This window comes from Dendrobates tinctorius, unplaced genomic scaffold (genome assembly GCF_039654945.1).
Source record: "Dendrobates tinctorius isolate UK_male_01 unplaced genomic scaffold, ASM3965494v1 ptg000065l, whole genome shotgun sequence".
NCBI lineage: Eukaryota > Metazoa > Chordata > Amphibia > Anura > Dendrobatidae > Dendrobates > Dendrobates tinctorius.
In genome coordinates, this window is record NW_027361733.1 from 23568346 (window position 1) to 23583926 (window position 15581).

General features: G+C 45.7%; 2 protein-coding genes across 6 annotated transcripts in view; one reads left to right on the forward strand and one right to left on the reverse strand.

The window, feature by feature from the left end:
- HCK (HCK proto-oncogene, Src family tyrosine kinase) overlaps positions 1 to 8933 on the reverse strand; it is a 50296-nt gene extending 41363 nt beyond the window's left edge. The window contains exons 1-3 of one of the 5 annotated variants that reach the window (XM_073580728.1): positions 8809 to 8920; positions 7709 to 7772; positions 5249 to 5448 (exon numbers count right to left, since the gene is read on the reverse strand). The gene's annotated coding sequence lies outside the window, so the exon portion shown is untranslated. Of the gene's footprint in view, positions 1 to 5248; positions 5449 to 6436; positions 7604 to 7708; positions 7773 to 8808 lie in introns of those variants that run through there. The other 4 variants (XM_073580729.1, XM_073580730.1, XM_073580726.1 and 1 more) reach the window with 4 other exon arrangements.
- Positions 8934 to 8982: 49 nt separating this feature from the next.
- On the forward strand, positions 8983 to 14608 carry TBC1D20 (TBC1 domain family member 20). The gene is made up of 8 exons (XM_073580731.1): positions 8983 to 9162; positions 11099 to 11284; positions 11361 to 11441; positions 11871 to 12057; positions 12999 to 13100; positions 13173 to 13314; positions 13395 to 13582; positions 14044 to 14608. The coding sequence occupies exons 1-8, from the start codon at positions 9132 to 9134 to the stop codon at positions 14297 to 14299; spliced, it is 1173 nt and encodes a 390-aa protein (XP_073436832.1). The 5' UTR covers positions 8983 to 9131; the 3' UTR covers positions 14300 to 14608.
- The last annotated feature ends 973 nt before the right edge of the window (positions 14609 to 15581 follow it).

Here is a 15581-nt window from a genome sequence, read left to right on the forward strand (position 1 = left end):
TATGTACAAGAATATAACTACTATAATACTGCCCCCTATGTACAAGAATATAACTACTATAGTCCTACCCCCTATGTACAAGAATATAACTGCTATAATACTGACCCTATGTACAAGAATATAACTACTATAATACTGCCCCTATGTACAAGAATATAACTACTATAATACTGCTCCTATGTACAAGAATATAACTACTGTAATACTGCCCCCTATGTACAAGAATATAACTACTATAATCCTACCCCCTATGTACAAGAATATAACTACTATAACCCTGCTCCTATGTACAAGAATGTAACTACTATAATACTGCTCCTATGTACAAGAATATAACTAATATAATACTGCTTCTAAGTAAAAGAATATAACTACTATAATACTGACCCTGTGTACTAGAATATAACCACTATAATACTGTTCCCCCCATGGTTAGTGTACCTCCTACTCATCTGCCACTATTAGTATATCCTTTTAATGCATTATAGCACACCATACTATAATACTGCTCCCTATGTACAAGAAAATAACTACCATAATACTGCTCCCTATGTACAAGAACAGAACTACTATAATACTGCCCCCTATGTACAAGATTATAACTACTATAAAACTGCCCATATAGAATCATAGAGTTGGAAGGGACCTCCTGGGCCATCTGGTCCAACCCCCTGCTCAAAGCAGGATTCGCTAAATCATCCCAGTCAGATGTCTGTCCAGCCTCTGTTTGAAGACTTCCATTGAAGGAGAACTCACCACTTCTCGTGGCAGCCTGTTCCACTCATTGATCACTCTAACTGTCAAAAAGTTTTTTCTAATATCTAATCTGTGTCTCCTCCCATTCAGTTTCATCCCATTGCTTCTAGTCTTTCCTTGTGCAAATGAGAATAAAGTTGATCCTTCTACAATGTGACAGCCCTTTAGATATTTGTAGACAGCTATTAAGTCTCCTCTCAGTCTTCTCTTTTGCAAACTAAACATTCCCAAATCCTGCAACCTTTCCTCATAAGACAGGGTTTGCAGACCGGTCACCATTCTGGTCGCTCTTTTCTGAACTTGCTCCAGTTTGTTGATGTCTTTTTTAAAATGTGGTGCCCAAAACTGGACACAATATTCCAGATGAGGTCTGACCAAAGAGGAGTAGAGGGAAATAATGACTTCACGTGATCTAGACTGTATGCTTCTGTTAATACATCCTAGAATTGCATTTGCCTTTTTTGCTGCTGCATCACACTGTTGACTCATATTCAGTCTGTGATCTATTAGTATACCCAAGTCTTTTTCACATGTGCTGTCACTTAGCCCTATTCCTCCCATTCTATATATGTTTTTTCCATTTTTATTGCCCAGATGTAGTACTTTGCATTTCTCCCTGTTAAAAACCATTCTGTTAGTTGCTGCCCACTTCTCCAGTTTATTTAAATCTTTTTGAATCCTCTCTCTCTCTTCTCTAGTATTAGCTATCCCTCCTAGCTTTGTGTCATCAGCAAATTTAATCAGTTTACCCTCAATTCCTTCATCTAAATCGTTGATAAAGATGTTGAACAATACAGGGCCCAGGACAGAGCCCTGTGGTACCCCACTTGAGACATTCTTCCAACTGGATGTGCAGCCATTTACGACCACTCTTTGGGTCCGATCACTAAGCCAGTTATGAATCCACCTAACAGTTGCCTTGTCCATTCCATACTTAATCATTTTTTCAATAAGGATTGTATGAGAGACTTTGTCAAATGCTTTGCTGAAGTCAAGATATACTATATCTACAGCATTTCCTTGATCCACCCAATCAGTGATACCGTCATAGAAGGAAATTAAGTTAGTCTGACATGACTTATTAGTTACAAACCCATGCTGACTCTGTTTAATCACTTCATTCTTATCCAGGTATTGACATACATGTTGTTTAATAATTTGTTCAAAGATCTTTCCTGGTATAGAAGTCAGACTCACCGGCCTATAGTTACCTGGGTCCACCTTCTTCCCCTTTTTGAAGATAGGAACAACATTTGCTCTTCTCCAGTCTTCTGGCACTTCTCCTGTTCTCCAAGAATTTTCAAAGATTATAGAGAGGGGTTCAAAAATTTCTTCTGCTATCTCCTTCAGTACTCTGGGGTGTAATTCATCTGGACCTGGAGACTTGAATTCATTTAGGCTAGCTAAGTGTTTCCTCACTATCTTTCTGTTTATAGATATCCTGGATTATTATATTCCCTTAATAGGACAGTGAATAACAGTTGATGTTACATTTCCTTTCTGAGAGAAAACAGATGCAAAATAGGAATTTAAAAGTTCAGCCTTCTCAACATCCTGTCTTACCATTTCATCATTTTCATCCTGTAAAAATCCTATAGCATCTTTGACTTTTCTTTTACTTTTGACATATCCCCAAAATCCTTTATTATTGCTTTTGACATCTCTTGCAAGCCTCAATTCATTTTCAGCTTTAGCTAATCTGATTTGTGCCCTGCAGGTTCTGCAGACAGCATTATATTCTTCTTTAGATATGCCTCCCTCTTTCCATTTTATAAACATTTTTTTCTTCCTTTTTAGCATGTGCTTAAGTTCTGTGTTCATCCATCCTGGTTTCCTTAACTGCTTCCTATTCTTCCCTCTTTTCGGAATTGTTAACAACTGTGCTTTGAGAATTTCATTTTTCAAGATTTCTCATCCTTCCTGGACATTTTTGTCTTTAAGGATATCCAGCCATTGGATCCCTCCAATTCTCTTTCTGAATCCCTTAAAATCTGCCTTTCTGAAATCTAACCTTGATGTCTGAGTCTTCACAGGTCTTCCGCCTCTAGTTATCCAAAATTCTAAAATAGCATGGTCGCTACCTCCTAGGGTCCCAGCCACTTTTACCTCCTCAACCATTTCCTCCCTGTTTATAAGGATTAGATCCAAGGTAGCAGTTCCCCTTGTTTTCTCCCTTACCTTTTGGAAGATAAAGTTGTCAGCAAGAGAGGATAAGAATTTCCTTGACCTGTTAGTTTTGCCTGAGAGAGATTCCCAACAAATGTCTGGATAGTTGAAATCTCCCATGACAACTATGTCATATTTTTTGGAGAACTTGGCCATTTGATGCATAAAGAGTTCATCCATAGCTTCAGCTTGCACAGGCGGCCTGTAGTACAAGAATATAACCACTATAATACTGTCCCCTTATGTACAGGAATATAACTACTATAATATTGTGCTCCCTATGTACAAGAATATAACTACTATAATACTGCTCCTATGTACAAGAATATAACTAATATAATACTGCTTCTAAGTAAAAGAATATAACCACTATAATATTGACCCTATGTACTAGAATATAACCACTAAAATACTGTCCCCCCCCCGTGGCTAGTGTAACTTCTACTCATCTGCCACTATTAGTATATCCTTTTAGCGCATTATAGTACACCATACTATAACACTGCTCCCTATATACAAGAACATAACTACTATAATACTGCTCATATATACAAGAATAAAACTACTATAATACTGCCCCCATGTAAAAGAATATAACTACTATAATACTGCCCCCTATGTACAAGAATATAACTACTATAATACTGCTCCTATGTACAAGAATATAACTACTATAATACTGCCCTCTATGTACAAGAATATAACTACTATATTACCCCTATGTACAAGAATATAACTACTATAATACTGCCCCTATGTACAAGAATATAACTACTATAATACTGCCCCTATGTACAAGAATATAACTACTATAATACTGCTCCTATGTACAAGAATATAACTACTATAATACTGTCCCTATATACAAGAATATAACTACTATAATACTGTCCCCTATGTACAAGAATATAACTACTATAATACTGCCCCCATGTACAAGAATATAACTACTATAATACTGCTCCTATGTACAAGGATATAACTACTATAATACTGCCTCCTATGTACAAGAATATAACTACTATAATACTGCCACCTATGTACAAGAATATAATTACTATAATCCTGCCCCCTATGTACAAGAATATAACCACTATAATATTGACCCTATGTACAAGAATACAACCACTATAATACTGTCCCCCCGTGGTTAGTGGACCTCAAACTCATCTGCCACTATTAGTATATCCCTTTAGTGCATTATAACACACCATACTATAGTAATGCTCCCTATGTACACGAATTTAACTGCTATAATACTGACCCTATGTACAAGAATATAACTACTATAATACTGCTCCTATGTACAGGAATATAATTACTATAATACTGCTCCTATGTACAAGAATATAACTACTATAATACTGCTCCTTTGTACAAGAATATAACTACTATAATACTGCTCCTATGTACTAGAATATAACTAATATAATACTGCTTCTAAGTAAAAGAATATAACTACTATAATACTGACCCTGTGTACTAGAATATAACCACTATAATACTGTTCCCCCCCATGGATAGTGTACCTCCTACTCATCTGCCACTATTAGTATATCCTTTTAATGCATTATAGTACACCATACTATAATACTGCTCCCTATGTACAAGAACAGAACTACTATAATACTGCCCCCTATGTAGAAGAATATAACTACTCTAATACTGCCCCCTATGTACAAGATTATAACTACTATAATACTGCCCATATGTACAAGAATATAACTACTATAATACTGCTCCTATGTACAAGAATATAACTAATATAATACTGCTTCTAAGTAAAAGAATATAACCACTATAATATTGACCCTATGTACTAGAATATAACCACTATAATACTGCCCCCCCCCCGTGGTTAGTGTACCTCCTACTCATCTGCCACTATTAGTATATCCTTTTAGTGCATTATAGTACACCATACTATAATACTGCTCCCTATATACAATAACATAACCACTATAATACTGCTCATATATACAAGAATAAAACTACAGTACTATAACACTGCCCCCTATGTATAAGAATATAACTACTATAATACTGCCACCTATGTACAAGAATATAACTACTATAATACTGCCCCCTATGTACAAGAATATAACTACTATAATACTGCCCCCTATGTACAAGAATATAACTCCTATAATACTGCCCCTATGTACAAAAATATAACTACAATAATACTGCACCCTACGTACAGGAATATATCTACTAGAATACTGCACCCTACGTACAGGAATATATCTACTAGAATACTGCCCCTATGATGATTATGGAATGGTATGGGTAAGGTAATTTTCATAAGTAGCTTGCATCTATTTACACGTTATTACACTGTACATCCTGTATACAGACATATTTCTCACGATCCACTTGTTTCTCTTTCTTTGTAATCTATATATTTATCTCTGTCGTGTCTTCAGTCATTAAATAGTGTCGTCCTAAGGGGTTGATTTCGATCTTGTGGTGTCAACACATTTTACACAGATAAACATCAGCAGTAATTTTCTTCTTCCCGTGCACCTGCCATGGAAAAAAGACAAAAAAGGCAAGTGAGGCTAAATATAAGACAAAAAAACTAATTTACAGAAATCATTCTACATCTCCAGAATTTACAAAGTTTTCTCCACTGTGCTATGGCCACCTTGCATGTGGCTATAGTGGGCAGGAAGAACTTTCCATCTGAAAACAGATCTAGGTGTCTTTACACTCCAGAAAAGTACCACTACAAACAGAAGCGTACACAGAAATCATGGGGCCCCGTAGCAAAAGTTCTAATTGGGCCCTTCCCCCCCAAAAAATAAATAATTGCTGGGGTCACAGAAGAGCATATCTCACAACTTTCCAGCCTTTAAATAGCAATTTTCCTCCTGCTGAAGTACTATATTTACTTCATTTATTGCCCCCATAAATTATGATGCCAACAAAAGTTTCCCTGAAACACAGTATGATACCCCCATAGTGAAGTCCTCCACATTAGCCTCTACATGCACAGTATAATGACCCTACTGTACCCCACCTCAACTCCCAAGGCAAAGTATTGTGACTCCAACACAGTATGATCCCCCAACTGTGACCCCCCCCCACACACAGCCCTCCGTGCAGTATGGTGGTCCTACATACAGTATAGTGGCCCCACAACTCTCCACACTGTATAATGGCTTGCACTAGCACTCTAAACAGTATAATGGCCCACACACAAACCTAAATGCTGTATAATTGCTTGCATACAGTCTAATTTCCCTCACATAGCCCTTCAAATATTATAATGGCCCCACATAGCCCTTCAAATATTATAATGGCCCCACATAGCCTTCCATATAGTATACTGGTCCCCATATAGTTCTCCATATAGTATAATGGCCCCCATAATCCTCCATATAGTATAATGCACTCCCCATGGTCCTCCATACAGTATAGTGCACCCCTATGCGATAAACTGCACTCCACATGTAAATCACTATATAAGGTCAGAGAAACATGACTAAGACAGAGGCAGAAAGTTGGGTACCTGTACTTATGCAGTCATCGCAACACTGTACAAGTATAAGTGTTGTGAATTTCCCAGGGGTTCTCCGTCTTGGTGTTGCTTCTCTGATATTCCAGACAGATGATGTTTAAAAGCCTCTTCGTGATGAATGATGTGAGTATATGTAGTTAACCTTTATATGTATTTCATGTTTATATGTGGTTAATCTTTATATGTACTTAACCTTTGTATGTTAAAATATACAAAAGTGTACTCAATCATACTATTCCTTTAACCCCTTCATGGTTTTTGTTTTTGTGTTTTCGCTTCCCTTCTTCCCAGAGCATAACTTTTTAATTTTTTTTTGTCAATATGGCCATGTGAGGGCTTATTTTTTGCGAGGCGTGTTGTACTTTTGAACAACACCATTAGTTCTAACATATTGCGTCCTGGAAAAACAGAAAAAATTGTGTGGTGAAATTGCAAAAAAAGTGCAATCCCACACTTGTGTTTTGTTTGGCTTTTTGTTAGGTTCACTAAATGCTAAAACTGACCTGCCATTATGATTCTCCAGGTCATTATGAGTTAAAAGACACCAAACATGTCTAGGTTCTCTTTTATCTAAGTGGTGAAAAAAAAATCCCAAACTTTGTTATAAAAATAAAAAATAAAAAAAGCTGTAATTTTCCGAGACCCATAGCATCTCCCATTTTTCATGATCTCGGGTTGGGCAAGGACTTATTTTTTGTGCGCCGAGCTGATGTTTTTAATGATACCATTTTGGTGCCGACATGATCTTTGGATCGCCCGTTATTGCATTTTAATGCAATGTAGTGGCAATCAAAAAAAAGTAATTCTGGTGTTTTGACTTTTTTTCTCGCTACGCCATTTAGCTATAATGTTAATGCTTTTTTTATTGATAGATACTGAATGCTGCAATACCAAATATGTGTAGAATTGATGAGTTTTTTTTGTTTTATTTTGAATGGGGCGAAATGGGGGTGATTTGAACTTTTTTATATATACAGTATATTTTTAAAAACTTTTTTTTTTTTTACTTTTGGCCTGCTTCAAAGCTGCCATAACCTGATCGGCTTTGCTACATGAAGGCAATGATCAGATCGCCTGCATGTAGAAGAATTGCTATGACCGTCGACCACTGGGTGGTCCCACAGTGGGACTAAGTGAAACAGTAAAACAAAATATGTAAAAAAAAAAAAAAAAAAAGACATAAAAAAGTGCACAAGTCAAAAAAAGCCTGTGGAAACACCCGCTCTATAAACCTGGCACATTATTTATTCCGTGTGGATTTACACTGTCACACAGCGAGCCGTGACTGACGCCGTGCCGGACCACCTCTGTGACTGAAAGGCCAAGGCTGACAAAAGGAATAAAGTTAATTTCCTCCCAGCAGCGATTTTATTCCCTCCGCAATAGAAGCACGAAGGCTCTTCGGATGGGGTATGGTGGTGAGGGGGTATGGCGGTGACGGTGAGGGGGTATGGCGGTGACGGTGAGGGGGTATGGCAGTGAGGGGGTATGGCGGTGACGGTGAGGAGGTATGGCAGTGAGGGGGTATGGCGGTGAGGTATGGCGGTGACGTTGAGGGGGTATGGCTGTGACTGTGAGGGGGTATGGCAGTGAGGGGGTGACGGTGAGGTATGGCGGTGACGGTGAGGGGGTATGGCGGTGAGGGGGTATGGCGGTGACGGTGAGGGGGTATGGCGGTGACGGTGAGGGGGTATGGCGGCGACGGTGAGGGGGTATGGCTGTGACGGTGAGGGGGTATGGCTGTGACGGTGAGGTATGGCGGTGACGGTGAGGGGGTATGGCGGTGAGGGGGTATGGCGGTGATGGTGAGGGGGTATGGCGGTGACGGTGAGGGGGTATGGCGGTGATGGTGAGGGGGTATGGCGGTGATGGTGAGGGGGTATGGCGGCGACGGTGAGGGGGTATGGCGGCGACGGTGAGGGGGTATGGCAGTGAGGGGGTATGGCGGTGACGGTGAGGAGGTATGGCAGTGAGGGGGTGTGACGGTGAGGTATGGCGTGATGGTGAGGGGGTATGGCGGTGACGGTGAGGAGGTATGGCAGTGAGGGGGTGACGGTGAGGAGGTATGGCGGTGACGGTGAAGGGGTATGGCGGTGAGGGGGTATGGCGGTGATGGCGAGGGGGTATGGCGGTGATGGGGTATGGCAGTGAGGGGGTGTGACGGTGAGGAGGTATGGTGGTGAGGGGTATGGCGATGACGGTGAGGGGGTATGGTGGTGACGAGGAGGTATGGCGGTGACGGTGAGGGGGTATGGCGGTGACGGGGTATGACGGTGTGGGGGTATGGCGGTGACGGTGAGGAGGTATGGCGGTGACGGTGAGGGGCAGCTGCTGCTCACAGCAAAAATGGGAAAAAAAATTACAGTTCAGCTTCAGCGGATTCTGGTTGCTAATAACAACAACCAGAGGCGGCAATGTCTCTCTTTACGATCTCTGCCGTGCAGGACTGGTGGTCACAGCTCCTCTGTGGCAGCGGGGAGGTCTCCAGCTGTCAGCTGAGCAGCACACAATCCTATCAGTGAATACACGAGCGGAGGGGCAGCGTCACTGGACGGACCACGCCTTTCCGGTCAGGTGATGTCACTCTACTGCGCAGGTCTCCACTGCCGTGACGTCATGAGACGAGTGTACGGAAGTGTGTCCTCCGAGATGTTTTGCCGGTAACGGCACCGGTTAGTCCACGAGCATGCCCGTGAGCACCGAGCCGGGGAGACACGGTAACTACCACCCAGGCGGCGGGATACTGCGGGTGTAAGGAGGGTGACATATGGGGTGTAGAGGGCCCTCCGAACTTGTCACCCCTTCATCCCTGGTGTCTGGCACCCCGCTGTGCGCGTCACCCCGGTGTCTGGCACCCCGCTGTGCGCGTCACCCCGGTGTCTGGCACCCCGCTGTGCGCGTCACCCCGGTGTCTGGCACCCCGCTGTGCGCGTCACCCCTGTGTCTGGCACCCCGCTGTGCGCGTCACCCCTGTGTCTGGCACCCCGCTGTGCGCGTCACCCCGGTGTCTGGCACCCCGCTGTGCGCGTCACCCCGGTGTCTGGCACCCCGCTGTGCGCGTCACCCCGGTGTCTGGCACCCCGCTGTGCGCGTCACCCCGGTGTCTGGCACCCCGCTGTGCGCGTCACCCCGGTGTCTGGCACCCCGCTGTGCGCGTCACCCCGGTGTCTGGCACCCCGCTGTGCGCGTCACCCCGGTGTCTGGCACCCCGCTGTGCGCGTCACCCCTGTGTCTGGCACCCCGCTGTGCGCGTCACCCCGGTGTCTGGCACCCCGCTGTGCGCGTCACCCCGGTGTCTGGCACCCCGCTGTGCGCGTCACCCCGGTGTCTGGCACCCCGCTGTGCGCGTCACCCCGGTGTCTGGCACCCCGCTGTGCGCGTCACCCCGGTGTCTGGCACCCCGCTGTGCGCGTCACCCCTGTGTCTGGCACCCCGCTGTGCGCGTCACCCCTGTGTCTGGCACCCCGCTGTGCGCGTCACCCCGGTGTCTGGCACCCCGCTGTGCGCGTCACCCCGGTGTCTGGCACCCCGCTGTGCGCGTCACCCCGGTGTCTGGCACCCCGCTGTGCGCGTCACCCCGGTGTCTGGCACCCCGCTGTGCGCGTCACCCCTGTGTCTGGCACCCCGCTGTGCGCGTCACCCCGGTGTCTGGCACCCCGCTGTGCGCGTCACCCCGGTGTCTGGCACCCCGCTGTGCGCGTCACCCCTGTGTCTGGCACCCCGCTGTGCGCGTCACCCCTGTGTCTGGCACCCCGCTCTACCTGTCACCTCGGTATATGGCACCCTGCTGTATGCATCACCCCAGTGTGACACCGTTATAGGTGTCACCCCAGTATATGGCACCCTGCTGTACGTGTCACCCAGTATATGACACCCAGCTGTATGCATCACCCCAGTATATGGCACCCTGCTGTACCTGTCACCCCGGTATGTGACCCCTTGCAGTTCGCGTCACCCCGGTATGTGACCCCTTGCAGTTCGCGTCACCCCGGTATGTGACCCCTTGCAGTTCGCGTCACCCCGGTATGTGACCCCTTGCAGTTCGCGTCACCCCGGTATGTGACCCCTTGCTGTACGCGTCACCCCGGTATGTGACCCCTTGCTGTACGCGTCACCCCGGTATGTGACCCCTTGCTGTACGCGTCACCCCGGTATGTGACCCCTTGCTCTACGCGTCACCCCGGTATGTGACCCCTTGCTGTACGCGTCACCCTGGTATGTGACCCCTTGCTATGGCCAAAGATCCTGGACCTCAACCCTCCGTCAGGAATGAGACTCCAAATGATTGCAGCTCTGTGTGGAAACAAAAGGTGGCAGGGCCTTTGTGTCCTAAGGAAAGCGGTGGGGTACTTTTGAGTGGAGCAAAGGCAGGAGATTCCTTTTCGGGGGTCTGTGGGGAGTAGGGTTACAAGGTAGAAGGGCCTTTGTGAGGTTAAGGGGGTGAGGGAGGGGCACAGCTTGGCAGGGCTCTGCAGGGGAAGGAGGCGGGTTTTGCCCACCTCTGCAGGGGAAGGAGGCAGGCAGACCGGTGGGGGACATGCTGAAGGATAATTTTTCTTAATAGTGTGTGTGGACATGTGGCTGCCATTTTTGCTGGATATTATAGCCCTGGCAGATACATCTCCCGGTCACCCTCCTCTCTTTGTGTTTCAGGCAATGAATTCCGTAGGCGCAGGAAGTTATGTGACATCCAGAAGGCGCTGAGTAAGGATCCCCCAGATGTAGCGACGCTTCGGCGGATGGCAATCAGCGAGGGCGGTCTTCTTACTGATGAGATCCGATGCCAAGTGTGGCCCAGACTCCTGAATGTCAGCACCGAGGAGCTGCCTCCACCCCCAGGTATGACAGCACTGTGAAAAGCACTGGGGATCACTAGAGACGGGGTCACCCCTGACTAGCTGCCTTATCTCTGCAGGTCCTGAACTGCGGGTGAACAACAAAGACTATGAGCAGGTTCTGCTGGACGTCCGGCGCTCGCTGAGACGCTTCCCCCCTGGTGAGATGTCAGTGGGGTTATTGGGTGATGTTATACTTAATCTACTGGTTATCTACAACTCCCATGGTGCTTTGCCCGTGGTTCACAATCTAAGGAGAATTCCAGTCTTCCTAATATTATCCAGAAATCTGATGATCCAGCACTGTGCCTCATGGATGCCAGATTACAGTGGATAAATAAAGGCCCCATTTATTTCATAGCACCTTTTTTAAGTCTGAAAGGATTGGTAATAGGGGATGGGGGGGCCCTCATGTCCTGCTGGTTGGGGTGGAAGTGATCTGTTCTGAAGGCTGGCATTCTCCACCGTGCCCATTATTGGATAAATGTGGTGAGAGGAGGGTTGACTTTACTTTCGGGACTTGGGTTGAGGCTTACGTTTTTCTGTCTTTTCTCAAACATGGGGGTACTCCGTCTGGTTTTGCCTCACAGGTATGCCCTTAAAGGAGCGGGAAGACTTGCAGGAGCAGCTGATTGACATCATCCTGCAGGTGTTGGCACGAAACCTGCAGTTGCACTATTACCAGGGATATCATGATATTGTAGTCACTTTCCTGCTGGTGGTGGGAGGGCCGGTAGCCACTCTCCTGGTGGATAAGCTGTCCACACATCACCTAAGGTGGGTCTGTGTGAGCCCCCCATACCCCGACATCTGGCACATTCACTCCCACATATCCTTTTCTGCATACAGCTCACAGTGCTGTAACCCTCTAATATACTAACATTTCATAACCCCCATCCATAATGATGGCACAGGACTATGGCAACAATTGGCCCCAACGGTACCGTGTCATCACGCAGGATGGGGACGGTTGTGATTGCCCGCCACACTAATTGCTTACCTCTGTTTAACCCTTTACAGACCTGCTTACATCTACCTCTACTGCCTGTGGGTTAAGAAAAGTGGGTAGTGGAGTAAGACGTGGTGGGAGGGTCACTATGGAGCCACATATACCTGCACTGATGCTGCAAACAGGCTGACTAGTTACAGAATTTCTGCTTTTTACTTTGTTGCAGAAATATTCACACACTGTAAACCCTCACCCAAATACTGTATTTATAAGCTTCACATATTCCCTCCAGGAAGATATTGTATCAAGCACCTTCTATAGCCGTGGTTTCCAAACCACTACAACTCCCAGCATGCTCTGACACCTACAGACTGGATCTCCACTCCAGACTAGAGTTGAACGACTTTGGTCGGATCGGGTTTCATGAAACAAAATTTGAGTCAGATGAAACTGGTCCGACTAGGACCAAAAAAGTCGGAGTTTCGTCTGAAACCCGACCCCAATTCAAGTCAATGGGGAATAAAAGTCGGCATTGAGTGGATGAATGTCATCCACTCAATGCCAACTTTTATTTCCCATTGACTTGCATTGGGGTCGGGTTTCGGACGAAACTCCGACTTTTTGGCCCTAGTCGGACCAGTTTCATCTGATTCAAATTTTGTTTCATGAAACCCGATCCGACCAAAGTCGCTCAACTCTACTCCAGACACCTTTTACCTTCACTCTGTCTTATTTGTGCTGCTCAGCCCTTTTTTCTCTTACCCTACAGGGACTTCATGGACCCCAGCATGGATAACACAAAGCACATCCTCAACTACCTAATGCCCATTATAGAGCTGGTGAACCCAGCACTGCATGACTTCATGGTTCGGTGGGTATATCCTGAGTTGTGAGCTCCCTCTGGGCACTTAGAGGAGCAGCTGACTGTATGTTTTATCCACAGGGCGGAGGTTGGCACCATATTTGCCCTAAGTTGGCTCATCACATGGTTCGGGCACGTCCTGTCAGACTTTAGGCATGTGGTGAGGTTGTACGACTTCTTCCTGGCTTGCCACCCGCTGATGCCCATCTACTTTGCGGCTGTGGTAAGAGCGTGCGCCGTGACGTATGAAGAGCTGCTGTAATCCAACTTTTCTAATGACCAACCTCATCTTCCTCTCTGCAGATTGTATTACACAGAGAGGCAGAGGTGATGGAGTGCGAGTGTGATATGGCATCCGTCCACCACCTGCTGTCACAGATCCCTCAAGATTTGCCCTACGAGACTCTCATCAGCAAAGCCGGCGACCTCTTCGTCCAGTTCCCCCCATCTGAACTATCCAGGGAAGCCGCACAGCAGCATCAGGCGGAACGGTGAGGACAAGCTGGGAGCAGTGGTACTTCTTCTAAGGGCTGTAGAAGGGGACATCAGGCACCCAAAGTCCCTCAACCTGAAGATGAGTGAGAATGTCCACTCCTGAGGGGACTGGGACACATTTTAAGGCCTAAGCAGTGTGTTCACTGCTCTCTTCACTACACGCAGTTTTATAAAGGGGAACACTATTTATGAAGCCTTTTTCTGTAGTAATGCAAAATGATCCGACCCTTCTCCATTCTCATCCAAAGCTGTATTTATAATCCTGCCAGTTTTCGGACTTTCAGCTTATTGGTTATGTGGCTGTCAATGGGTTGACCAGTGGAATTTTGGATAAGCCGCTTTGGATGGGAATGAAACTCAAAGTCCAAATTTTATGTCACTGAGTGCCTTAATTGTTGATTTAGACCATACTGATCACTTATTTATGCATAAATCTATTTATTCCCATTTAATCCAGGACTGCGGTGTCAACCTTTAAAGACTTTGAACTTGCGTCCACCCAGCAGCGGCCGGATATGGTTCTCCGCAGACGCTTCAGGGACATGGTTCGGCCAGAGCCCGGGAACAAGGCGGTCCTCACCAAACCCCGTACTAACAGACTGGTGAAGCTGGCAGTCATGGGACTGACAGTGGCTCTAGGTGCCGCCGCTCTTGCTGTAGTAAAGAGCGCTCTGGAATGGGCCCCCAAATTTGAACTGCAGATTTTTCCATAACTGGGGCGTTAATTGGAGAGCCTGTGGTTTTGTCATCCATCGAGCATCTCATCGGGTGGAGACTGCACCCCCACACCTGTGCCTTTGTCCTGTCCAGCACCTCAATATCCAAACTCCCTGCCTTCTCCCAACACATTTGACTTTATTTTGCCACTTTACACTTGGACACGTTGATTTAACCGATCACTATTGGAGATCCTGCTGTTTATGCCATGAGGTAAATGAAGGTCGCCCCGGCATGGAATACAGCTGAATAACCTGTGTATATCTGTACATAATTGTTCACTTTATGATAAATATTTAACACCACTTGTTTCTAGTTATCATGGCTCTGGCCTTGTTATGGCTTTTATAGACTTATAATGACAAGTGACCTCCGGTGCGATCCAGCAGGTCACAAGCTGCAGAAAAGTGACCCGAGCAGCGCCAATAGCAGCTGCCATCTGCTTCTGTTAATACCAGGAGCAGGGAACATGCATTAGTGATACCATGCGAGCGGTAAAATAAAAAACGCCGGAGTGGTGCTTGAAGGAATTGGGGCCAAAGTCGTTTTCAAGGTGAAAATCGAAAATTGATATTCATGGCATCCCCCAGGGTGGAGGTCCGACTTCTGCAGCAATTTGCAATGCCATTTGACTACAGTGAATGTAGCAGCTCAATGCTGACGGCGGCTGTACGTTTTGCCATGCTCCTTCCTGTGCCCTGGTTATTTGAAATTACCCTTATTCCCGTAATGGGCATCTTCCTGTCATCCGGACCGGCGAGCGATTACATAAAGGCGACCTGATAAGAGGAGGTTGTTCATCAGCAGTAACTTGCACAAGCTATTGAGTAATATCTGGTGACCAGAGGAGCTGCTGTCTTTTGAAACTGACAAAGAGCTCAACAGAAGGTCTATGGAGTCCATGTTCAGAGGAGAGCAGCACTATGTTGTGCACTTCAGCACCTTCATTTTTAGCTCGTTTAGTTCCCTACTGATCATAACTTCTGACGTGTCTCTGACCTATCCAAGGTTTTCTACAAGTGCGGATACACTTTAGATGACGTGTAGATCATCGCCATCTTCTGCTGTTCGGCTCATACAGCTTGCACTGCCATCTAGTGCTCAGTCAAGGTCACTGCAGGTCCATCAAATAAAGGCTTCTTCCAATCCATTTGGACCATTTCCTAAGAGTAAGATGAGATGCAGCAGAAATTTCTACGCTTGATAATCAGTCCCAAGCATGTTAAGTGTTTTTTCTGCATTAAGCACCACTCATAATTGGAAGAATAAAGAAACAAA